General features: G+C 42.2%; 6 protein-coding genes and 1 long non-coding RNA gene across 13 annotated transcripts; 6 read left to right on the top strand and 1 right to left on the bottom strand.

Moving 5' to 3' along the window:
- The first annotated feature begins 324 nt into the window (after window positions 1-324).
- On the top strand, window positions 325-3,888 carry LOC18028118 (cellulose synthase-like protein D4). The gene is made up of 3 exons (XM_006411538.2): window positions 325-748; window positions 864-2,475; window positions 2,578-3,888. The coding sequence occupies exons 1-3, from the start codon at window positions 333-335 to the stop codon at window positions 3,886-3,888; spliced, it is 3,339 nt and encodes a 1,112-aa protein (XP_006411601.1). The 5' UTR covers window positions 325-332.
- A 430-nt stretch (window positions 3,889-4,318) lies between these two features.
- On the top strand, window positions 4,319-7,346 carry LOC18028119 (protein FAR1-RELATED SEQUENCE 5). Its single transcript, XM_006411536.2, has 2 exons — window positions 4,319-6,828; window positions 7,154-7,346. Exons 1-2 carry the CDS (start codon window positions 4,588-4,590, stop codon window positions 7,325-7,327), a joined length of 2,415 nt encoding a protein of 804 aa, XP_006411599.2. The 5' UTR covers window positions 4,319-4,587; the 3' UTR covers window positions 7,328-7,346.
- On the bottom strand, window positions 7,186-9,670 carry LOC18028117 (protein FAR1-RELATED SEQUENCE 9). Of its 2 annotated transcripts, XM_006411537.2 has the most exons (3): window positions 9,496-9,669; window positions 7,825-9,319; window positions 7,186-7,737 (listed from the first exon to the last, which is right to left on the bottom strand). In XM_006411537.2, exons 2-3 carry the CDS (start codon window positions 9,286-9,288, stop codon window positions 7,570-7,572), a joined length of 1,632 nt encoding a protein of 543 aa, XP_006411600.1. In that variant the 5' UTR covers window positions 9,289-9,319; window positions 9,496-9,669; the 3' UTR covers window positions 7,186-7,569. The 2 variants fall into 2 exon arrangements, with proteins under 2 accessions (XP_006411600.1, XP_024004682.1); XM_024148914.1 differs by having other exon boundaries at window positions 7,825-9,670.
- Window positions 9,671-10,722: 1,052 nt separating this feature from the next.
- Window positions 10,723-11,175, top strand: LOC18028116 (RING-H2 finger protein ATL18). The gene has a single exon (XM_006411535.1). It carries the CDS (start codon window positions 10,723-10,725, stop codon window positions 11,173-11,175), a length of 453 nt encoding a protein of 150 aa, XP_006411598.1.
- A 398-nt stretch (window positions 11,176-11,573) lies between these two features.
- LOC18028175 (histone deacetylase 19) lies at window positions 11,574-14,799 on the top strand. Its single transcript, XM_024149424.1, is given in 11 exon segments — window positions 11,574-11,776; window positions 12,003-12,395; window positions 12,398-12,454; window positions 12,457-12,578; window positions 12,697-12,747; window positions 12,749-13,138; window positions 13,277-13,507; window positions 13,702-13,772; window positions 13,860-13,917; window positions 14,330-14,401; window positions 14,514-14,799. Coding segments are annotated over 10 exon segments (1,497 nt in total). The 5' UTR covers window positions 11,574-11,776; window positions 12,003-12,052; the 3' UTR covers window positions 14,616-14,799.
- Window positions 14,800-15,263: 464 nt separating this feature from the next.
- Window positions 15,264-21,424, top strand: LOC18029060. Of its 6 annotated transcripts, none has more exons than XM_024148875.1 (21): window positions 15,264-15,564; window positions 15,653-15,828; window positions 15,912-16,185; window positions 16,261-16,328; window positions 16,455-16,524; window positions 16,638-17,003; window positions 17,113-17,192; window positions 17,273-17,324; window positions 17,578-17,596; window positions 17,757-17,844; window positions 18,131-18,233; window positions 18,946-19,036; window positions 19,127-19,233; window positions 19,436-19,618; window positions 19,829-20,074; window positions 20,169-20,264; window positions 20,354-20,448; window positions 20,556-20,619; window positions 20,716-20,794; window positions 20,868-20,944; window positions 21,183-21,424. In XM_024148875.1, the coding sequence occupies exons 1-21, from the start codon at window positions 15,301-15,303 to the stop codon at window positions 21,399-21,401; spliced, it is 2,817 nt and encodes a 938-aa protein (XP_024004643.1). In that variant the 5' UTR covers window positions 15,264-15,300; the 3' UTR covers window positions 21,402-21,424. The 6 variants fall into 6 exon arrangements, 5 of the variants coding, with proteins under 5 accessions (XP_024004643.1, XP_024004642.1, XP_024004639.1 ...); XM_024148874.1 differs by having other exon boundaries at window positions 17,505-17,658; window positions 20,716-20,779; window positions 20,871-20,944; window positions 21,183-21,423; XM_024148871.1 differs by having other exon boundaries at window positions 17,505-17,658; window positions 21,183-21,423.
- Window positions 21,425-22,027: 603 nt separating this feature from the next.
- On the top strand, window positions 22,028-22,825 carry LOC112081908. The gene is made up of 3 exons (XR_002896787.1): window positions 22,028-22,151; window positions 22,230-22,307; window positions 22,410-22,825. It is a non-coding gene; the product is annotated as an uncharacterized LOC112081908 (long non-coding RNA).
- Window positions 22,826-23,798: the final 973 nt, after the last annotated feature.

Raw genomic sequence — 23,798 nt, 5'->3', positions numbered from 1 at the left:
GTAAGTTAAAAATTACAATTTTTTCTGTTGTCCTCGAAGAGTGAAGAGTTGGTTTCCGCAATAAAATGAATTAAAAGAAAAAAGAGAACATGAAAATCCCAAAATAGAACAAGACAACTGAGCTTCTAAAAATAGGTTGATGCATAATACAATAGAAGCCCAAAAATAGAGAATCATGGCATAAACAGCCTTATGCCCTGATAATCCTCCCCTCCTTAACTTTCTCTTTGTTTCCCCCAAAGTATCAAGGACGTAAAAGCTCACGTCTCATCTTTATTCTGCATGATCACATTGATTCACGCAGAAACCAAGCTTCTTCGTTTGGCATCATAATGGCGTCCACGCCTTCTCAAACGTCTAAGAAGGTTCGTAACAATTCTGGTAGCGGACAAACGGTTAAATTCGCAAGAAGAACATCTAGTGGACGATATGTGAGTCTATCCCGAGATAATATTGAATTATCGGGCGAGCTCTCGGGAGATTATTCTAACTATACAGTTCACATACCTCCGACGCCGGACAACCAACCCATGGCCACCAAAGCTGAAGAACAATATGTGTCAAACTCTCTATTTACCGGAGGTTTTAACAGTGTCACGCGTGCACATCTTATGGATAAAGTCATCGATTCAGATGTCACACACCCTCAGATGGCTGGTGCTAAAGGTTCTTCGTGTGCCATGCCTGCTTGCGACGGAAAAGTCATGAAAGACGAGAGAGGAAAGGACGTGATGCCATGTGAATGCCGGTATGTATATAATATTAATCAAACATTAATTGCTATATATTATATTTACTTGTTGCACAAGACAATGAGGTTTCTAAAACCAATAAATGGTTGGTTTTTTTTTTTTTTTTTTAAGGTTCAAGATCTGTAGGGATTGCTTCATGGACGCCCAGAAAGAGACAGGTTTATGTCCAGGATGTAAGGAACAATACAAAATCGGGGACCTAGACGATGATACGCCTGATTTTTCTAGTGGTGCTCTCCCCTTACCAGCTCCAGGAAAAGATCAACGTGGCAATAACAGCAGCAACATGTCCATGATGAAAAGGAATCAAAACGGCGAATTTGACCACAACAGGTGGTTGTTTGAGACGCAAGGCACATACGGTTACGGGAATGCGTATTGGCCTCAAGATGAAATGTACGGAGATGATATGGACGAAGGAATGAGAGGTGGCATGGTGGAAACAGCTGACAAACCATGGCGGCCGCTAAGCCGACGGATTCCAATCCCAGCTGCCATCATAAGCCCCTACAGACTGTTAATCGCAATTCGTTTTGTCGTGCTCTGTTTTTTCCTAACTTGGAGGATTCGAAACCCTAACGAAGATGCAGTATGGCTATGGTTGATGTCAATAATATGCGAGCTTTGGTTTGGATTTTCATGGATTCTAGACCAAATCCCAAAGCTGTGTCCCATAAACCGCTCTACCGACCTAGAAGTACTTCGTGACAAATTTGACATGCCTTCTCCATCAAACCCCACAGGGAGGTCTGATCTTCCGGGTATCGACCTCTTTGTGTCCACGGCAGACCCAGAGAAAGAGCCACCCCTTGTCACCGCAAACACTATTCTATCCATCCTGGCCGTTGATTATCCGGTGGAGAAGGTGTCATGCTACCTTTCTGATGATGGAGGAGCCCTTCTATCGTTTGAAGCCATGGCAGAAGCTGCCAGCTTTGCGGATTTATGGGTGCCCTTTTGTCGGAAACATAACATCGAACCTCGGAATCCAGACACATATTTTAGTTTGAAGATTGATCCAACAAAAAACAAAAGCAGGATTGACTTTGTCAAGGACAGGAGGAAGATTAAGAGAGAGTATGATGAGTTCAAGGTTCGAATCAACGGCCTCCCTGACTCAATACGGAGGAGGTCGGATGCGTTTAATGCAAGGGAAGAAATGAAGGCTCTGAAACAGATGAGAGAGAGCGGAGGTGATCCAACAGAACCTGTGAAAGTCCCTAAAGCCACGTGGATGGCCGATGGTACCCACTGGCCAGGAACTTGGGCAGCCGCTACTCGAGAGCATTCCAAAGGTGACCATGCTGGGATCCTACAAGTGATGTTGAAGCCACCCAGCAGCGATCCTTTAATCGGCAATGACAACGACAAGATCATTGATTTTTCAGATACAGATACTCGGTTACCCATGTTTGTGTATGTGTCACGTGAGAAACGACCAGGTTATGATCACAACAAAAAAGCTGGAGCCATGAATGCACTCGTCCGTGCCTCTGCTATTCTCTCAAATGGACCTTTCATCCTTAATCTTGATTGTGATCATTACATATATAATTGCAAGGCCATCCGAGAAGGGATGTGTTTTATGATGGACAGAGGTGGTGAAGACATTTGCTACATTCAATTCCCACAAAGATTTGAAGGCATCGATCCTTCCGATAGATATGCCAACAACAACACTGTGTTTTTTGATGGCAATATGCGTGCTCTCGACGGTGTTCAGGTAACTATATACATACAGTAATTCTTTTTTCTATCTTCTTCTTAATACAACAAACTTGTATATTTTTTTTGAACTTTTTTTTTTTTTTTAATTGCATTGCAGGGACCGGTTTATGTCGGAACAGGAACTATGTTTAGACGATTTGCTCTCTACGGTTTTGATCCACCAAATCCTGACAAGCTTCTAGAGAAGAAGGAAACAGAGATAGAGGCCCTGACAACTAGCGACTTTGACCCGGACCTTGATGTCACACAACTCCCCAAACGCTTCGGCAACTCAACACTCCTAGCAGAGTCAATTCCTATTGCAGAGTTTCAAGGTCGTCCATTGGCAGACCACCCTGCTGTCAAGTACGGTCGTCCTCCTGGAGCCCTTAGAGTGCCTCGTGACCCACTTGATGCCACCACTGTGGCAGAGTCTGTTTCTGTAATCTCTTGTTGGTACGAGGATAAAACAGAGTGGGGAGACAGAGTCGGGTGGATTTACGGGTCAGTGACAGAGGATGTGGTGACAGGGTACCGGATGCATAACCGTGGGTGGCGTTCTGTTTACTGCATCACAAAACGAGATTCATTTCGAGGATCTGCACCCATAAATCTCACAGACCGTCTTCACCAGGTGTTGCGGTGGGCCACCGGGTCTGTTGAGATTTTCTTCTCAAGAAACAACGCCCTTCTCGCCTCCAAACGTCTCAAATTCCTCCAACGTCTCGCATACCTCAACGTTGGGATATATCCCTTCACCTCCTTGTTTCTCATCCTCTATTGTTTTCTTCCCGCATTCTCTCTTTTCTCTGGACAGTTCATCGTGCGGACGCTGAGTATCTCCTTCTTAGTCTACCTCCTCATAATCACCATCTGTTTGATTGGCTTGGCGGTTTTAGAGGTCAAGTGGTCTGGCATTGGACTCGAGGAGTGGTGGAGAAATGAACAGTGGTGGCTTATCTCTGGAACGAGCTCTCACCTTTACGCTGTGGTCCAAGGAATCCTCAAAGTCATTGCAGGGATCGAGATCTCCTTTACATTGACGTCCAAATCCGGAGGAGATGACAACGATGACATATACGCAGATTTGTACATAGTGAAATGGTCGTCGCTGATGATACCGCCCATAGTGATAGCGATGGTGAACATAATAGCGATTGTGGTGGCCTTCGTCAGGACGATATACCAGGCGGTGCCACAATGGAGCAAGCTGATCGGAGGAGCTTTCTTCAGCTTTTGGGTCTTGGCACATTTGTATCCATTCGCAAAAGGATTAATGGGTCGGAGAGGCAAAACTCCAACCATAGTTTTCGTGTGGGCAGGTCTCATTGCCATCACCATCTCTCTACTCTGGACAGCCATCAACCCTAACACCGGACCTGCTGCTGCTGCTGAGGGTGTGGGAGGCGGTGGTTTTCAATTCCCTTAAAAACATCCCCATTTACAATACATACATATATGATATACATATATAGGCGAGTTGAGTTTTGTAGACTAATCACATCCATTACTTGCATTTACTCTATTTCCTTTTCTTTTGTTTTTTTTCTTCTTCTTTCTTTTCTGGTAGAAAATTTTCTGGATTGATGACATTTCCTGATTGTATAATGCTGTGACTTTCAGCTTGTAACAGTCGTTTTTGTTTTCTTGCTAAATCACTCCTTCCTGTCCACGAAACAGCTATGAAATTTGAAATTCTATGAAAGCTGTGAGAACGGGCCGCGCAAAAGAAGTTGAGTCTTATTAATTTTATGAATTGATATGGCCCAATACGTAGAAAGATGTTGGGCCTTATGAAGGAATGGTTAGAAAGGGAAAGGCCAAGGTAAATTTAGAAGCGTCTCTCTTCTTCCCGGCGTCTCTCTTCCTCCGTGCCCGACAACTCTGTCTTCCTCCGCCATTCTCCCTCCCTCGTCTCTCTTCCTCTTCATTTCCTCTCGTTTCTTCTCACACAATCTATACTGTAGGCCATTCTAACTTCCCCTGCCTCTTCTTGTGTGCCCTTTCCCCACCGCACCGAACCCTAGTCACGCATTCCCTCGTCTTCGCTGCGTCTCAGATCACTCCCAATCTCATCTCAGAAAATTTTGCTTGAAATCAGAATCACGATAACCATAGGGGACTGTTTATGCTTTCTATTCCCTGGTCTAAATCCTTCAGGCGTCGACAGGATATGGATAATGAAGTGCTCGACTTCGATATTGGTGTAGGAGTTAGTAGTGGGGGAGATGTAGATGACGACGCTATCGATATTGAGCACCAAGATGGTATCGACGAGGATGATATGCTGGACAGCCCTATGCCTGGTTTTTCTGTCGGCAACTCTGATGCCGGAAATTACTTTCCCGAGGGTGATCTCCTGGATCTAGAGCCTTATGATGGTCTGGAATTCGAGTCCGAAGAAGCTGCCAAGGCATTCTACAACTCGTATGCGCGTCGCATTGGCTTTAGTACCCGTGTCAGTTCCTCCCGGCGCTCCCGGCGAGATGGAGCTATCATACAGAGGCAATTCGTTTGTGCAAAAGAAGGTTTCAGGAACATGAACGAAAAGCGCACCAAGGATAGGGAGATCAAGCGTCCGAGGACAATCACAAGAGTCGGATGCAAAGCCTCGCTCTCTGTTAAGATGCAAGATTCCGGTAAATGGCTTGTCTCTGGGTTTGTGAAAGAGCACAACCATGACTTGGTTCCTCCCGACCAAGTCCATTGTCTGCGCTCGCACAGGCAAATCTCAGGTCCTGCTAAGACCTTGATAGACACATTGCAAGCTGCAGGAATGGGTCCCCGCAGGATCATGTCCGCCCTCATCAAAGAGTATGGTGGCATAAGCAAGGTTGGCTTCACCGAAGTCGACTGTAGGAATTACATGAGGAACAACCGGCAGAAGAGCACAGAAGCAGAGATTCAGCTTCTTCTTGACTACTTGAGGCAGATGAGTGCCGACAACCCAAACTTCTATTATGCTGTACAGGGTAGCGAGGATCAGTCTGTGGGTAATGTGTTCTGGGCTGATCCAAAAGCTCGAATGGATTTCGCTTACTTCGGGGACACTGTTACTTTTGACACGACCTATAGGTCCAACAGGTACCGTTTGCCTTTCGCACCCTTCACTGGTGTTAACCACCATGGACAGCCCATTCTTTTCGGCTGTGCCTTCATCATAAATGAAACCGAGGCTTCATTTGTATGGCTTTTCAATACCTGGCTAACAGCAATGTCCTCCCACCCTCCTGTCTCAATCACCACCGATCACGATGCAGTTATACGTGCAGCCATCATGCAGGTTTTTCCTGCCGCCCGCCATCGGTTTTGCAAATGGCATATCTTCAAAAAATGCCAAGAAAAGTTGTCGCATGTCTTTCTCAGGCATCCTTCTTTTGAGTCAGATTTCCACAAATGTGTCAACCTGACTGAGTCGGTTGAGGATTTTGAGTCATGTTGGTTTTCTCTTCTTGACAAATATGAGCTAAGAGATCACGAGTGGCTACAAGCAATATACTCTGATCGCCGCCAGTGGATCCCAGTATATCTCCGTGATACCTTTTTCGCTGAAATGTCCTCAACTCAGCGTAGTGACACTATGAATTCTTATTTTGATGGTTATATCAACGCTTCAACCAATCTAAGCCAGTTCTTTAAGCTGTATGAAAAAGCTTTGGAGAGTCGTCTCGAGAAAGAAGTTAAAGCAGATTATGATACGATGAACTCACCTCCTGTCCTCAAGACTCCATCTCCAATGGAGAAACAGGCGTCTGAACTCTACACAAGGAAGTTGTTTATGAGATTTCAGGAGGAACTAGTCGGAACTTTGACTTTCATGGCATCTAAAGCTGATGATGATGGGGATCTTGTTACCTACCAGGTTGCCAAATATGGAGAGGACCACAAGGCTCATTTCGTTAAGTTCAACGTTTTGGAGATGAGAGCTAATTGCAGTTGCCAGATGTTCGAGTTCTCTGGCATCATATGCAGACATATATTGGCAGTCTTCCGGGTCACCAATCTCCTTACACTTCCACCTTACTATATCCTAAAAAGATGGACTAGAAATGCCAAAAGCAGCGTTATATTTGATGATGATGGTTTGCATGCGTATGCTAATTACCTGGAGTCTCATACTGTTCGATACAACACCTTACGCCACAAAGCATTTAATTTTGTTGAAGAAGCTGGAAAGTCTCTCTATACTTGTGAGGTCGCTGTAGTTGCTCTGCAAGAAGCTGCCAAGACTGTGTCTTTAGCAATGAAAAACGAAGTTACGAGAATTATAGCTAATGGTCATGTTAAAGAGAGTTCTGTAACTGGTGGAAAACTGATGTGCTGCAATGAAGACTGTCAGCACGAATTGCCGGCGCAACTAGAGCCCGAGGTGAGTAACATTTTCTTTCCTATACTTGTTATCTTGATAAAAATATTTCGTTTCTCAAAAACATTTCTACATTTTAAAAGTATCGTTTGTTCTGGTTTCCCCCCGGTCAATCAGTGCTTTGTCTCTTTGAATGGTATCGTAGACGATTGCTCTGTTATAATTTGACTTTGACTAATGTGCTCCTTCGCATGTTAAGAGATTTTTATTCAGTTTGTCAGTGTGAGCCACTATTCATGCAATCTCATTAATCTGCATGGTCCTCAATTTTTCATATGTGCTTTTACTGCTGACGAGTGGCATGAGCATATTGCCTCCGCTTTTGCAGGACGAAATGGACAAGAAGATTAATCAGCTCAGAAACGAGCTGGAATTAGCAAAAAGGAAATGTGAAGCTTACAGGACTAACTTACTTTCAGTTTTGAAAGAAATGGAAGATCAAAAGTTACAAGTGTCCATCAAAGTGCAGAACATCAAAATTAGCTTGAAGGATAGTCTGTGAAACAAGCAAAAAATATTTGGTCTTTCATATGATTCCTCGTGTATAATATCTAAGGGTTTTTGAAAGAGGGACCCAATTTTCAGGATTTCCCCGTTATAGCTCAGTAGGTAGTCTTTGCAACAGATTGTACTCCCAATCATATTCTCAATGAGTAAGCATGAAGTCGAGTCCCATAAATCTTAGCAATACCAAGCACAGTATGCGATTTGAATTGTGATTGTTATGTATCCAGCAGGTTGCACTCACTCTTTCAAGCTTAGTCTAGCATTTTGTACCTTGAGGGATAGCTGATACTTCTGTTCTTCCATATCTCTCAAAATAGATAGCAGGTTTGCTCGATAAACTTCGCATCGCTGACCAGTCCTCTCCAGTTCAGCTGTCAGTTCAAGTATCTTCCTCTCCTTTTCACCCTGACATTGAAGCTAGTACTTATTCCCAAGGAACAACGGACATCAAAGTAATAAAACTAACGGGTACCTATAGATAAATTCGCTTACCCCTGGATGATTCATTGCATTTGCAGTTTCTTGAGCTTCGTCAAACGGGTAAGAATCTCCGTTGGCAGAACTAGTTCCAGGTGTGGATCCTCTAATTTTATTACTTGCAACAGCAGCAACCTTCTTGGCAGCTTCATCTAAGGCATCCATTGCAGCTTTATAAATCTTAATAGATTTGGCGCCCTCCTCCACATACTTGGTTGCTTCTTGGCGTAGATTGTCACAGCAGACGGTTAAAGATTCTTGGCAACTGTTTGAAAACTCGGGTTGTTCCTCAATGCCGCTAGTCTTTGCTTCTTTGGTCCATCGCCTTAGTAGATACCGAGATGGAAGAGTACGGACATTTTTAGCCCTAAATACTGCCAATATGTGTCTACAAAGAATCCCTGAATACTCAAACATTTGACAGCTGCAATTAGCTTTCACCTCAAGAGAGTCAAAATTGACCGTATGACCATTGTGAGCTTGTCCGAACTTAGCCACACGATAAGTGGTGCGAGTTCCGGAATCACTAATCCTATTTGCAGGATTTGCAAGGGTCTCAACAAACTCCTCCTGAAACTTGATGAACGCTGCCCTGGTATAAAGGCTAGCAGCTTGCCTTTCCATGGGAGAGGGCGTCTTCATAATTGGAGTTGAGTTGGTTGCTTCATAATCTGCTTTCAGTTCTTTCTCACGCCAACAATCAATTGCTTTCTCATACTGGTTTATGAGCATTTGCATGGTAGTTGATGCGTCCACAAACCCTTGGAAGAATGAGTTCAACATGCTGCTTCCTTCATTTGCAGAAAGCTCTCCATAAAAGGTGCCTCTAATAAAAACTGGGACCCATTGTTGCCTAGCATTATAGATCGACTGGAACCAGTCGTTATCCTCTAGATAGTATCTTCTGACGATAGAGTCCCAGGAGGCCTCAAACTCAGCAGCCGTTTCTGTCTCGATAACGCAATTTATGAATTCGGATTCGAAGCCAGGATGAGACTGATAGACGTGTGCAAGTTTCTCCTCGGTTTCCCTGAAGATGAGGGGCTGGCTGAAACGAAGGCGAGTCTGACTGAAGACTTGAGAAACAGCAACCTGTATCAGCCGGTCTGGTTCGACTGTAATAGAAGGAGGAGGGGGAGCAGACATTGCTTGAAGCCAAGTCTGGAAAAGCCACGCAAAGGAGGACTCAGACTCGTTGAGTATAAGAGCACAGCCAAACAGAAGAGGCAGTCCATGATGGCTGAAGCCGGTGAAGGCAGCAAATGGCACTTGATACCTCTGACCCCTCCTGTAGGTTGTGTCAAAAACCACAGTATCGCCAAAGTAGGTATAATTCAACCTGCATGTTGGATCCGCCCAGAAAACATTTCCACCATTCTCCTCCATTGCATACATGAAACCTGGATTCTCGAGCTGCTTACGTTTTAGATAGTTCAATACATGATCCACCCCGGTTCCCAGGGTCCTCTCTCGCTCCATACTCCTCCCGGTCCCGGTTAAACCACCGATCCTGCCATTATCATCAACAACACATTCAATCTGAAATGGAAAGTTTTGGGTATCACAAGGAACAAATTTCGTAACTTGCAGAAGAGAGTCAGGGCAATGAGTTGAGTCTCTCCACTAAATATGTAAAAATTTACAAAGAAAAAGTAGAAACCGCCCAGAGGATTTTAGAGATTGTACCTGCGATTATAGCAATTTACAAAGATAATTTCTCTCCTTCTTCCGCTTTTTTGCAAGGCTACAAACTCTTTACAAAAAAAAAAAAAACCCTAAATCTCTACTGTAATCAATGACTTTCGACGGAGTAATGAACGACCCGTTGGATCCAAACTCGGTGACGGTCTTCTTGTCTATCACATATTGCTCTCCTGCCGTTTCGAAAAAAATCCCAAACGGCAAGCAGTTTGTTGTATTAGGGCCCTCGAATAAATAGAATATATTTGGGCCCTTGAATAAATAGAATATTTTTGGGCCCTTGAATAAATAGAACATTTCTGCGCTTACTAAATTATTTACACGGGCCCCATTTTGGAACCTGATAACAAGATATTCTTCCTTTGTCCTCTAATTCAGCTAAGGGTCATTACCTGATTTCATGGATTCTAATGTTGATTGCATGTTGAGTTAAAACATGCTAGAGTGACAAGAATGGTAGATTTATCATTGTGTTGTCGGCGTAATATTGCTGAATCTTATCAGACCATTATTTGACCATTATTAGACATCTTTGTACGTGACTGTTGCAAAATTAGTAGCCAGGTTTGAAAACAACGGTGATCCTACAGACTACTGCGGACAGACAAGTTCTGGATAATCTGGTGCTGTATTGAACCAACATTTGGTATAGCAAAATGCTTAGAGTCAACAATAAAAATAGTTTTGTGATTCACTCGGAGATTTTTAGTTGTTTTGGTCGGCTGTATTATATTCGTGAACACAGAGTTAAGGCCTAATTTGGTGGAAGGAGGACTCCTTGCTTTTAATATACAGTACTAGATATGCATGCCCTTGACTATGTTATGTGATGAATCCGAGGTTTCAGGGATCAAGGTGAGTTGCGATTTTTTTTGTTTCTTTGGCGTCATGTGATTCTTGCATTGTTTCCTATTTTCATTACTATTATTATATGCAAGTATCAGGTAATGCTTAAGATGGAAGCATGTGCATCTCCTACGTTGACTACAACCTCTCTTTGAGTTTTCTTGGAGTCTGAGGAATCGCTGACTTGATTATAGAAAAACAAAAAATGAATATAATAAGAGATAGAGAGAAGGGGGGGGGGGGGGGGGGGGGCGGCGCCGTCCAAACACTCCGCCGAATTCAAGGTTCGATGATCACCTCGGAGATGATATTAGTCTATAAATTAGAGGGAATGAGTGAGGTAAAGAAGCAGAAAGGTGGAGAAAGATGATTTCATTGTTGTTTCCGAGGTCGCATTTGTGCACAGCAGCCATAGTATTCTACACATGTGTGTGCATTCCCTTGGGGAGGTTTAAGAAGCAGTGTGGAGATGCTGAAGCGCATGATGATGACGGTTACCACTTGACGGCTGTGATGTTTAGGGACAAGGAAAAGGAGGAGGAGGATGAGGAGATATGCTGCCCCATATGCCTTGTGGAGTTTGAGGCTGAGGATGCGGTGACCCATCTTCCTAGATGCGCTCATCTTTTCCATATCCATTGCATTGAACCTTGGCTTCTCCGTGGCCATCTCACTTGCCCTCTCTGCAGATCATTTGTCTTCTCTCCTACTCCTCCTAACCACAATGTGGATGTCAATAGTGCCGCTTCCCCTTACACCTTCTATCTCTCCCTCTTCTTCCTTTTCTGCCTCTTTCTCCATCTGCTTGGATACTTGTAGCCTTTCCTTCATTCTTTATATACTTATATACACTGTACTGTATGTCTTCATTAGAAAGCCACAATCAAAGCGTTGATGTCTTCATATCAATCAACTACTGTAAGTCACACATTGTTTTTTTTTTGTTGTTGTTGTTGTGGAAAACTAGACAGAGACACAGCAGAGCTTTTGAGTTAGTTACTTGCTCTCCTTGCTCTGTTTCCCAATTGAATTGTTACTTTGCGTAAGAACCGCAAGTATTGAATTTAAAGCCCAATGGGCTGCTGGCAGATGATGAATATTCATGATTCAATCAATCAGTAAGTGGGCCTTAATTAAACCACAACAAATTAAAATGGGCCTCTTCATTCAGTATATACCAAAAAAAAAAAAGAGTAGCAGAATGTCGAAAGAGAGTACTAAAGGCTACTACGGTTCCACTCCCAGAGCGACTGTCTGCGCTGCGCCTTTTTGAAATCTGAAACAAAAAGCAAAGCTCTCTTCTCCTTCTTCTCCTCCGAGGAGGAAGAAAAGCAATCCAGAGAAAATTAGCAGCTTCGCCTCCGACCATTACCTCGACTGCGACTTTGATTTACAATACAATACCTTATCCTACAAAAAGGTCCGACTCTCTCTCCCTTTTCTGCGTTAATTCCATTTTCCTTGGACTCTCTGCCTCGCCGCCTTTTTCTTCGGATTTTGATATCTTCACACTTGTAGATACATGCTTTCTCTTTTCTTCATCACATAGTATTTTGTCATTTGTACGGCGTCGGATGTGGTACTGAACATGGCCGCTACTATCCTAGGGTTTCATAATTTTTTTTTTTTTTTTGTGCTTGTTTTAGATTTTGATCTGCTCCACCTTGTATTGGTTATCGGTTTGCGTGCAGAGGGAATGGATACTGGCGGCAATTCGCTGGCGTCCGGACCTGACGGCGTGAAGAGGAAAGTTTGCTATTTCTATGACCCAGAAGTTGGGAATTACTACTACGGCCAAGGTCACCCCATGAAGCCCCACCGCATTCGCATGACCCATGCCCTACTTGCTCATTACGGTCTCCTCCAGCATATGCAGGTTCTTAAGCCCTTCCCTGCCCGCGACCGTGATCTCTGCCGCTTCCACGCCGACGACTACGTCTCCTTTCTCCGCAGCATTACCCCTGAAACCCAGCAAGATCAGATTCGCCAACTCAAGCGCTTCAATGTTGGTGAAGATTGTCCCGTCTTTGACGGCCTTTATTCTTTTGCCAGACCTATGCCGGGGGCTCTGTTGGTGGCTCTGTCAAGCTTAACCATGGCTCTGCGATATTGCCATCAATTGGGCTGGTGGTCTCCATCATGCTAAGAAGTGCGAGGCCTCTGGCTTCTGCTACGTCAATGACATCGTCCTAGCTATCCTAGAGCTCCTTAAGCAGCATGAGGTTTGTCTCCTGACTGCAGCGTTTCTCCCATTGCCCATGATATTTTTATATAGGTATATAGTGTAGTATTTTTTTTTGGCTTCTGAATCTCTTCCCTCTTCCTCTCTCTCTTTCGCAGCGTGTTCTATATGTAGATATCGATATTCACCACGGGGATGGAGTGGAGGACCGCGTTTTATTCTACTGACAGGGTCACGACTGTCTCATTCCATAAATTTGGGGATTACTTTCCCGGTACAGGTCATATACAGGATATTGGTTATGGAAATGGAAAGTACTATTCTCTTAATGTACCACTGGATGATGGAATCGATGATGAGAGCTATCATCTGTTATTCAAGCCGATCATGGGCAAAGTGATGGAAGTTTTCCGACCAGGTGCCGTGGTATTGCAATGCGGTGCTGATTCATTGTCTGGCGATAGGCTGGGTTGCTTTAATCTTTCGATCAAAGGTCATGCTGAGTGTGTCAAATTTATGAGATCGTTCAATGTTCCCCTACTGCTCTTGGGTGGTGGTGGTTACACTATCCGCAATGTTGCCCGTTGCTGGTGCTACGAGGTACTTTATTCTGTTCATTTAGATGCTACTCTTTACCAAGATTATCTCTCTCACAAAACCGTTATCCGATTTCTATGGCCTTTGTTTTTCTACTTCTATTCTCTTTGAATCTACTGCAACATACTATTCATCGGACAGACTGGAGTTGCACTTGGAGTTGAAGTTGATGACAAGATGCCAGAGCATGAATATTATGAGTACTTCGGTCCAGACTATACACTTCACGTTGCTCCAAGTAACATGGAAAATAAGAATTCTCGCCAGATGCTTGAAGTGATTCGTAATGACCTTCTCCACAATCTATCTAAGCTTCAGCATGCTCCAAGTGTGCCATTTCAGGAAAGGCCACCAGAAACAGAGGCTCCCGAGGTATGTCACTCGAGGATATCATTTGAAGTGCGTTTGGCTGTTTTTCTTCTGTACCCCATTCTTTCTTGCATATCCTCATGGCTTTTCGTGAGGCTATTTTAGTGCAATTAGAATTACAATTAGAATTTCCCTGATGGGTGACTTTGGTTGGCTACCCATTTTTAATTTTGTGAAGTACACTATGTAAATTACAGGTAGATGAAGACCAAGAAGATGGAGATAAAAGATGGGATCCGGATTCTGATATGGATGTAGATGATGACCGGTATGGAATATCTACTCTTTTTTTTTTCTTTTTTTTTTTTCGCGCCAGCAGGGTTGTGTTTACTTAAATTACCATCCCATTGTGCAGTAAACCTATACCAAACAGAGTGAAAAGAGAAGCTGTTGAACCTGATGCAAAGGACAAGGTAATACTGAATTATTTCTTATTCCCCGTGATTACTTAAACATTGCTACTGGCATTAGTTCATCTAGGTTGAGAGCATTTTCCAGGAATCTTCTCTGCGGAATATGGCAAAAAATATTACACCAAAGCGACTCTTTTTCTCAATTTGAGACCCCCAGAACCTAAAAGATTGAATCTCATTCTGACATTGAACCACTTAATCTGAGCTGGAGATACATTCACCCGAGGCTAGTGAATCTTCAGCTATGCTCCAATAGATTTAGCCTAGGCTAGTTAGAATGGTCCAACAACCGACTTGAGTAGCACATGTGACCTGCTTGCTAAGCTGAGCTGAATCATCTTTGCCTCACTCCCGTCTTTGTGATATAGACTCTATTGTCAGTTGATTTGTTTATCATGACGTGTATGTGCAGGATGGACTGAAAGGAGTAATGGAGCGTGGCAAAGGTTTTGAGGCGGGTATGGATGAGAGTGGAAGCACAAAGGTGAATTGAAACTATAATAGATCTGAGAGATTGACATTAAAAAGGTTGAGGCCGGAAATTGGATTGGTTTGACATGCAAATGGTTTTCTAAATTGGATTGGTTTGGTTGCAGGTTACAGGAGTAAACACAGTTGGAATGGAGGAAGCAAGTGTGAAAATGGAGGAGGAAGGAACAAGCAAGGCTGGGGTGGATCAGGTGTTTCCTAAAACATAAAGATTTGGAGCTTCTCATTTCTTGTTGACTTCCTGTTTTTAAGTTATTGTTAGTTGGCATCTGGACATTATGTTTTTTTTTTTTTTTTCTTGAGGGTTGAGCACGTACGATATGTATTTATTCCTTGCAATGGCATGAATGATCACGAGATTTGCTGGGCCTAAATCTGATGGTGCCGAAGAAATTTAGCTTGTCCTAAAGCCTACTTTATCATCACCCCGAGAAACAGAGTCATCATGGGGCTGTGTGGCAATGCCTTACTAAAAAAATGGTAAAGCCATTGGGGATTTTGTTCTTTGGTTTGCGACTCTTTTCTGTGTACTTGAATAGACACTGTTAACAAGATTAAAGCCATTGTTACATGTGAGTGCACAAGTTGTATTGCCTGCCTATGTTTCCATTGTTACATGTGAGCGCACAAGTTGTATTGCCTGCCTATGTTTTCTTCCTCTTTTGACGATCGAGGAAATGCGAGTTTTTGGTGTCTAAAGAACATCTAACTTACCTCCAAAATGGGCTGAGCCCAACGAATTCTGGATCTAGACGTACCATTAACTTATATTGACCAGCCCAAGTCAGTGAGCCCAAAGGTTTACCTTTCCTTATGTCGGAAACCGTTTCGTGTTCGACCGCAGCACATCTCCTCTCTCTCTCTCGTCTTTCTCTGATTACTCGGTAACTGAACATGTTCACGGCGGCAGCTTCGTCAAGCGCGGGAAGGTGGCGGACGGCGTTTCTCTCTCTCAGGGACGAAATCTTAAGCACCCCACCGCCGCTGATTCCTCTGTTGCTTCAGGATCTACTCTTCTCTCACTCTCATTCCCTTCTGTCTGTCGTCTCTCTCCTCCCACCGCACGAGCTCACTTCGGATTGCTTATTCCTGCTCGATTTGGTTTCCAAAGCTGATGGTCCTGACTGGATCGCTGTATCTCTTCATACTTGTCAATTGGTGCGTCCTTTCCTCCACGTCTCATTTTTGTTTTCCAATTCCTTGTATTCGATTGCCCTCTCCTTAATCCTATTGCCTTAAAATCCAGATACACGATGTTTTTGCTCGTGTACTTGTGCAACAAAATTCATCGTCATGGCCGCTCCTTCTTCACTCTTTTGCTAGTGTCTTGGAGTTTCTTCTGCGCCAACCAATGCCTTCACCCTATTCCTCTGCATATTTCTCCAGAATCGAACCTGTGAACCAATGTTTCGAGACTCTAAGGTTTTATATAATCTCTCACTCCCTGATTGGTTTTTTTTCTTGCTGACTTTTCACTTTCTTCGTAACCTCCTCCCTTTTCCCAGACGTTTCGCGGCTCTGTACCACAGAAATAGCTCCCATCAGGAGAACATTCACTTAGTCAACTTTCTCCTGCGCATAATTCCGTTACTACACCAGGATTTAGTTGCGTCGTATGGTTTCTCAAATCATGACCCTACTTTAGATCTGGGTAAAAAGCTGCCTGAACAGAGTGGTAGCTTATGGGATGCCATGGCTCTTGCCTTTGACATGTTTGGTGGAGCATTTTCTGTGTCTGAGTCTTTCTTTCCTAGTGACGTCTCCCAGTCCTCGCTGGAGGTGATCCCCTTCACATCTCCTCTCATCTCCATAATATTCGTTGTAACTCAAGGTTGTACATGCATCCTGATATAGGTTCTAAGGAAAGTAATGGACGTCTTAGCATCCAAGGGCCAGCTTGTCGAGGACCGATCTATGTGGAGGTACGTCTTAAGGAACTTTCAACTATTTTTTGTCTTTGTGGAGAATACGATATACTACTCTTTTATATTGGGTTTTATTAGACTCTCTCCCCCCTTAGCTAATATTGTTTTCTCAATTTTCCTCAGCTTTTATTCATGCCTTCTAGACTGTGTGCACTTGGTCCTCACAAATGTCAAATGTCCGGTTTCTGATCATGTACGTAGGTTCTTGATACCCTTTGCTCTCGTAGCCTTAGATAAGTGAATTTCTGGTTTGAACAGACTTTTTTTTTTTTTCCTTTTGTTTGACCAGAAACTGTAATGTTGCAGGTCTCGAGTTTTATAGCGGCATTGAGAATGTTTTTCTGTTTTGGACTTACTGGCACACCTCACTTCTCTCATTCAGATGTTGTGCACAAGGATAAGCAGTTGGATGTCAAGCTTTCCACATTAAAGTCTGGAGTAAGTAAGAACGCCAAAAATACTCCTTATAGGCCTCCCCACTTGCGCAAGAGGGATGAATTGAACTCTAAGCTGCCGGTGTCTTGTGACTGGCGGCGCCTGTCTGCTCATGATTCTGCTAGTTCTGATGTTTTATCATCAGATTCTGATTTTAGTGACAGTGACGGATCTATAAGGGATTCTTATTGTTCCCAAAGCTCTAAGGTTAGGAGAGCTGCGCTTGTTTGCATACAGGTGCGTGGCAATGTTTTCTTCCTAGTTGGTTCTCATATTCCATTTACTTTTCAGTTCCATTTACTTTTCAGTAACAATTACTTAGTCAGTTTCTTATTCTTCCGTTAAGGATCTTTGCCAAGCTGATTCGAAGTCATTTACCACCCAGTGGATGGCACTCTTTCCAACCAGTGATGTACTGAAGCCAAGGTCGAAAATTACATACAACATCTTTAGTCAGTGTATCATTATATTATCTTGTCTCCTTAACTCCCCGAAATCATCAACAGGAAGTTTGAAGCTACTCTTATGACTTGCTTGCTTTTTGATCCTCATTTGAAGGTGGTTATTACTGTGCCTTATAAGTAGTTGAGGCCGTATGTTTCGATGTTCCATTTTCACCTTTTCAACATCGAAATTTACGGCCTCAACATACATCTAGAGTCTGTTTTTTTGGCTCATTTTCGTGACAGCTGAGTCCTGACAATACTTTTTTGTTTGTTTTCTTTTTGCAATGTCTAGGTAAGGATAGCATCTGCGTCAGCTCTTGCCACCATGATGGATGGGCCTTCATCTATTTTCCTTCAAGTGGCAGAGTACAAGGAATCCACCAAGTATGGATCGTTCATGCCCCTCTCAAATTCCCTTGGTCTAATATTAATGCAACTTCACACTGGTACTATAACAACATTAATTTTTCCCTTTTTCTTCTGGCTTGGCTATTAGTTATTCCTTGTTTGACTGAGTTTTTATTCCCTTTTTTTATGGGCGTAGGCATTCTACATTTGATTCACCGTGATAATCATGGTAGATTGTTGATTCAGCTGTTCAAGATCCTCTTACTTCTGATATCAAGCACACCGTACGTACATTTTTTCTGTGTTTAGCTTGTCGGCTCTTCATGGTTACTGATATTTTTTTTTTATTGTTTAAGTATTGTATCTTTATAACGGTGTTTGATATCTGTCATAAAAAAACAAATGGACTTGATAAAGGTTTATCTTCGACTAAGTGAATTGCAAGAGCTTGAGCTTCATGAATATGCGTGTAGACCCAGCACCCGTTTAGCTGATGCTTTTTCTTGTTAAAACATTTAGTATCTTGTATGAGATTTTCATGTGTTCTTTAATGTTTGCTATCATTTTCAGTTACTCGAGAATGCCAGGAGAATTGCTGCCAAAAGTTATAATGTCTCTGCATGGTAGGATTAATGAGGGGTTTCCTTTCAAAAATGATAAAACTGGTCTGCTGGTTAGTTCTTCCTTTCCATATGTTGTTTTGTCTGTTTGTTGTCTTGGTTTATGGTGGATATATGAATTCATGTTTTCATATCTAGGGTTTCTGTCTTGGACTATCCTAGTTCCTACTTGCTGAAGTCATGAGATTTAGACTAATTTTAGTTACATACGTAAGTGTGTAGACTTAAGGAAGCAATAGAAGGAGAATAAAATGGGATTTTAAACGGTGCAGTCGTTGGACAAGGGTCTAGGGACGTTTTTGGGAGAGTTTCGTTTCTGCTTATGTTTTCCAGTTCCTATCCTATTAATAAATTCTGTTCTAGTTTTCTTTTCGCTGATTTTCTAATCCCATCGATTTTAAGTTTCTATTCATGGAGGCGAAGTAGAGGTGTGGTAAGAACCAACAAAAGATCTTTCTTCATTCAATCAACCAAAGAAAGAGTCACTCCTTGAGACTCTTTTTAATAGAGGATTCTCAGCTCTGAACCCCAATACCTAAGTAACACAGACCGATACACTTCCCCAATGATTATAACATTTTCCTCGCTCTAATTAACCCTTCCCACATTTGATTTAGATGGTTGGTTATGCGGAGCTGGGAACTAAGGGTTTAAGTTGCCTTGCCTTAGATTTTTGGAAAAACTTCCTTTTCTAAACTCAAGCTTCTCCCTTTTAAAAGTTGCTCCTGTGAATGCCATACCTATATCATGATATGTTTTGTGTAGGTTTTGGCAATAGGTTGCCTGACAGCTGCATTCTCTACCTTTCCTCCTCAAATGAAAGTACATAATATGCTTTTGGATGAGACATCAGCAGGTTGACCTTTTCCGATTGCTTGCACCTGTTCCATTGTGACGACTGTCCTAACCATAATCTCATTATAATATTTGACATTCTTTGTTGAAGTCGTTTCAGGATTCGAGGGATGTGAATGGAAGTCAGGTGTTCTTTGTACTTTATTTCGTTTTGCTGAGCAATTTTCTGACTCATCAACATGCGTTGAGGCTCTTCAGGTATTATGTGGGTTCCTAGTCTTGTAAGGAGTACTAGTAAAAGTAGAAGGATAGACGCATACATAAAGAACATATTAACCTATCTGTATACATTTTTGTGATGAGGGTGGGGTGCGGTAGAAAATTAATGTGAGACTGGGGCATGGTTGAGGAATATGCTCACTGTTTTGTTTGTCCTCAAAGATATGTGGTTGCTGCGCAGGCCCTCCGAGCTATGGCTCTCAATTACCCGACCGTAGTGTCAGCATATTGGGAACGGATCTCTGTCCTCGTTTATAAACTCTTGCAGTGTGCTGTTGTTGAATATCCTGCAACGACATGGAAAGCTTCAGTTAGAGAACCTGTTGGATATATTGGGGATAAAGTCCTCACAGCTGCTATTAAGGTAGGATTATCAAATAACTATGTTCTATATATCTAAAATTGAAATGTCTTCTATATTCCCTAGCTTCTGTGGACCAGGGCCGTTCATTGCCGATTGGTAGCATGCTCAGTTTTATTTTTGAATTGTGCCAAGTTTTTTGTCTGCTTTTAGAAAGAATCTGGCTTGACAGCTAAGCCATTTGAATAAGGATTTACTCATTATTGCATATAGGTTTTGGATGGATGCCTTCGCGCAATATCTGGATTTAAGGGAACAGAGGATCTTCAGTACGATAGATTAATGGATACACCATTTACATCTGACTGCTTAAGGTCAATAAGAATTTCATCTGCACCATCATATGGATTTGAAAATCCTGAATTTGTTCAAGAGCCAATTTTTCAGGCAGGATGTTACCAATGGTCTGAGGCTATTCGTAAACATATAGTTCTGGTGTTACAACATGGTTCTGCGGTGGTGGGTTTAATCTTGACAAGTTTTAGTACAATCATACATGCAGTTGCTGTAGTTTGAATATCTGCGGTCCTGAATATATTCCTATGTTTGGAAGGTGAGGAGCACTGCGGTTACTTGCTTTTCTGGTATTACATCCTCCATATTTGTCTCTTTCAATAAGCAGGAAAAGGATTTTATTACTTCATCAATTGTAAGTATTGGAGCCTTGTTGTGATTGGAGTTTAACTATCTCAACTTTAGTTTTTAGGACATGTGCATGACGTCTTTTAGTTTTTGCAGATAACCGCTGCATTGCATGACAAAACACCTTCAGTCAGATCAGCAGCTTGCCGAGCTATTGGTGTAATTTCATGTTTTCCAGAAACTTCTTTAAGGTAGCTTCACCCTTTTGTCACTGTCTGTTAAAACAATCTGTTGCTTGTCCCAATTATCCATAACAAGATATCCGTGATCACGAACTTAAGGAGCTTTGTTGATGCAGTGTGGGGATATATGAAAATTTTATCTTAGCTGTTGAAGCGAATACCCGCGATCCTTTGATCTCGGTATTACATTACTGACTTTCATTTCCTTGCTCTCATGAGCTAGGCATTTTAGATTCACTTTTCCTATTGCAATGGACTTTATGCTTGTCAATTCAGGTGCGTATAACGGCATCCTGGGCTTTGGCCAATGTATGCGAAGCTCTGCGTTACCGTGTCGATGGTAGGTCCTTTGAAGGTATCATCAATACTGAAGTTATAGTTAGACTCTGGTATATCTTTTGGACATACTTTTCCTTTCTTTTCCTTAGTAGGATCAAATACAACTTCTCTAGTTGTGGACGCACTAATAGAATGTGCTTTGCGTCTTACTGAGGATGCGGACAAGGTAATGAAAATTGCTCCAAACAGATTGTGATAATTAGTTTTTCTTACTAATGATATGCTCCTCAATCCCAAATTTTACTCTATAAAATTAATTATTTATTTTCTCGGTAATTTTATTATTCAAATGTTTTGTTTCTCTGTGGCGAAATTGGCTGGCAGATATTTATTTTTCTATGAAGCGCACAGTAGACTTTAGTATTATTTGCCTGTCATCATCATTTCCGGAATTCTGTTGTTAGGTCAAAGCCAATGCAGTTCGGGCACTGGGGAGTATTTCAAAATATGTAAAATTGAGATGCATGACAAGTAACCACGAGGTTTTACCTTTGCCTCATCACCATTCATCAAATTCTCACCATCTATCTTGCGCGGTTGATTCAAGCTGGTTGGAGAGGGCCGTGCAAGCATTTATTTCCAGTGTTACTACTGGTAATGTTAAGGTATACCTTAATAAGTAGAATTAAACGAGATAGTCGTCATCTGGATGTGAGCATTTGAGTTTCAATCAGTTTTGGTGCGAGTTGGCCTAGTTTGGTTTGGGAGAAAGCTTATCAAACTCAAATCTTATTAATTTGGTTTGGTGTCATAAAGATTTTTTATTTAGCAAGGTAGTGGAATTGTTTTGATTGGGGTTAATGTGTTTGGGTTTGTTTACCCTTTCCCTAGCTTTTTTTACTCCATTTTTTTACTTTAGAAATTTTTCCGGGTCAAAGGGAAGGTTTCCCGTGCGTTAACCAATTTTTTCTCCAATGAGCCAGTAAAACTCCAAAATAGGGATTGGTATGCTTCCTTTAGCTTTTTGTTACAAAAGTTATTACTCCGGGTTACCTTTCCAACCTCTTTTTTTTTTGAAGGGCTCCAAGTTTTTTTAGTTTTTTATTATTGTTGTTTCGGGAGGCAGCAAACTTTAAAGTAAGAATCCAAGCGGCTGCCGCTTTAGCTGTTCCCCAACCCCCACTGGGGGAGATCCCTTTTCTCCCCTCCCCCCCCCCCCCCGGATTTTAATTTGGACAAGGTTTGTCTCATATTTTTTTGGTGTTTGAGGATTCGGTTTGGCTAATTATTCCCTCGCGCATGATGTAATTACAGCTTATGGGAGATCATTCCCTGATGTTGTCAAAGGTGTGGAGCATACTTTACAGAGTCTGAATTCTGACAAAGAGACGACTCCAACGACTTTCAAATATAAGAGATCGCTTGAGAATCAGGTAAAATCACGAAAACCCTGTTGGCCGAGTTTTAGGTTACTGATGAAGGATTTTTCTAAGTGCGGTTGGTTGTTTCAGTTAACCTCAACCATGCTGCATCTCCTCAGCCTAGTCTCAAGCTGTCATTGTGAAGGGTTGGCAGATTTTCTCGTTAAAGTAAGAAACTGGGACCTGTTGTTGTTGATACCACTGAATTCATTTGCCTGGTTAAAGGAATAGTGACTTAAATATTTGGTGGTGTCGGTTGAAACCTTACAGAAAGCATCGTTTCTAGAGGAGTGGTTGAGAGGATTGTGTGTGACATTGAAGGAGGAAGACAATGCGTCTCGATCAAGCGGCACAAGCACTTCGGGTGAGAAGCAGAAGAAAGAGTTGATATCTAAAGCTATACGGTCACTTGCCAGAAGCTTAGGGGCTGGACAGAGCCCTGAAAGGGCTCTAAACTTGCAAGAGTTAGATAGCAATGTGAATTGACTTAGCAAGCTACGTTTTTGGGTTATCTTGGCCCTGTAATATGACTGTACAATAGTTCCATGACAAATTTGTTATGGTACATAAAATTATTTTTGGCCGATATACATTTGATCTTTGAATATAGGATAGAAAACATATGTATATTTGGTGTATTACATACACAATTTTGTATAATACTATGCATCGTTAGTAACCTTGAATCAAACTGTGGAATCCTGGGATAAACTAGCTCTTTTAAATTAGTGGTGAGCATTATGTTTGTGTTCCGAGAAAATGTTTATGAAAGGCAGAGGAAAACGAGAATTAATATTCTTGGTCAAAGACGATGTCTTTGACGAAAGAGTATGAGCAAAAGCTTGAATCGAAGAGGCGAATTTCAGAAATCAAAATCAAGGGGAGTGAAGCTACGTGGTTCTTGCTGTGAGTTAGAGAAAATGAAATTAAGCTCGACTCGTGTATTTCCAATGAGGCGCAGAGATCAGAAAATTTTCGTGGCAAATGGTGATAATGCATCAGTATGTCCAGCGTGTGTATGAGGTATTTCTCCGCAGATTGTGTCAAAGAAAGATCAGTGTTTTATGAATCACCCATAGGGTTTAGGCTTAGGGTTTAGGGTTTAGGGTTTAGGGTTTAGGGTTTAGGGTTTAGGGTTTAGGGTTTAGGGTTTAGGGTTTAGGGTTTAGGGTTTAGGGTTTAGGGTTTAGGGTTTAGGGTTTAGGGTTTAGGGTTTAGGGTTTAGGGTTTAGGGTTTAGGGTTTAGGGTTTAGGGTTTAGGGTTTAGGGTTTAGGGTTTAGGGTTTAGGGTTTAGGGTTTCGGGTTTAGGGTTTAGGGTTTAGGGTTTAGGGTTTAGGGTTTAGGGTTTAGGGTTTAGGGTTTAGGGTTTAGGGTTTAGGGTTTAGGGTTTAGGGTTTAGGGTTTAGGGTTTAGGGTTTAGGGTTTAGGGTTTAGGGTTTAGGGTTTAGGGTTTAGGGTTTAGGGTTTAGGGTTTAGGGTTTAGGGTTTAGGGTTTAGGGTTTAGGGTTTCGGGTTTAGGGTTTAGGGTTTAGGGTTTAGGGTTTACGGTTTAGGGTTTAGGGTTTAGGGTTTAGGGTTTAGGGTTTAGGGTTTAGGGTTTAGGGTTTAGGGTTTAGGGTTTAGGGTTTAGGGTTTAGGGTCTAGGCTTCAGGGTTTAG

This window comes from Eutrema salsugineum, unplaced genomic scaffold (genome assembly GCF_000478725.1).
Source record: "Eutrema salsugineum unplaced genomic scaffold, Eutsalg1_0 scaffold_1, whole genome shotgun sequence".
Taxonomy (NCBI): domain Eukaryota; kingdom Viridiplantae; phylum Streptophyta; class Magnoliopsida; order Brassicales; family Brassicaceae; genus Eutrema; species Eutrema salsugineum.
This window is presented reverse-complemented; position numbering and strand designations above follow the sequence as displayed.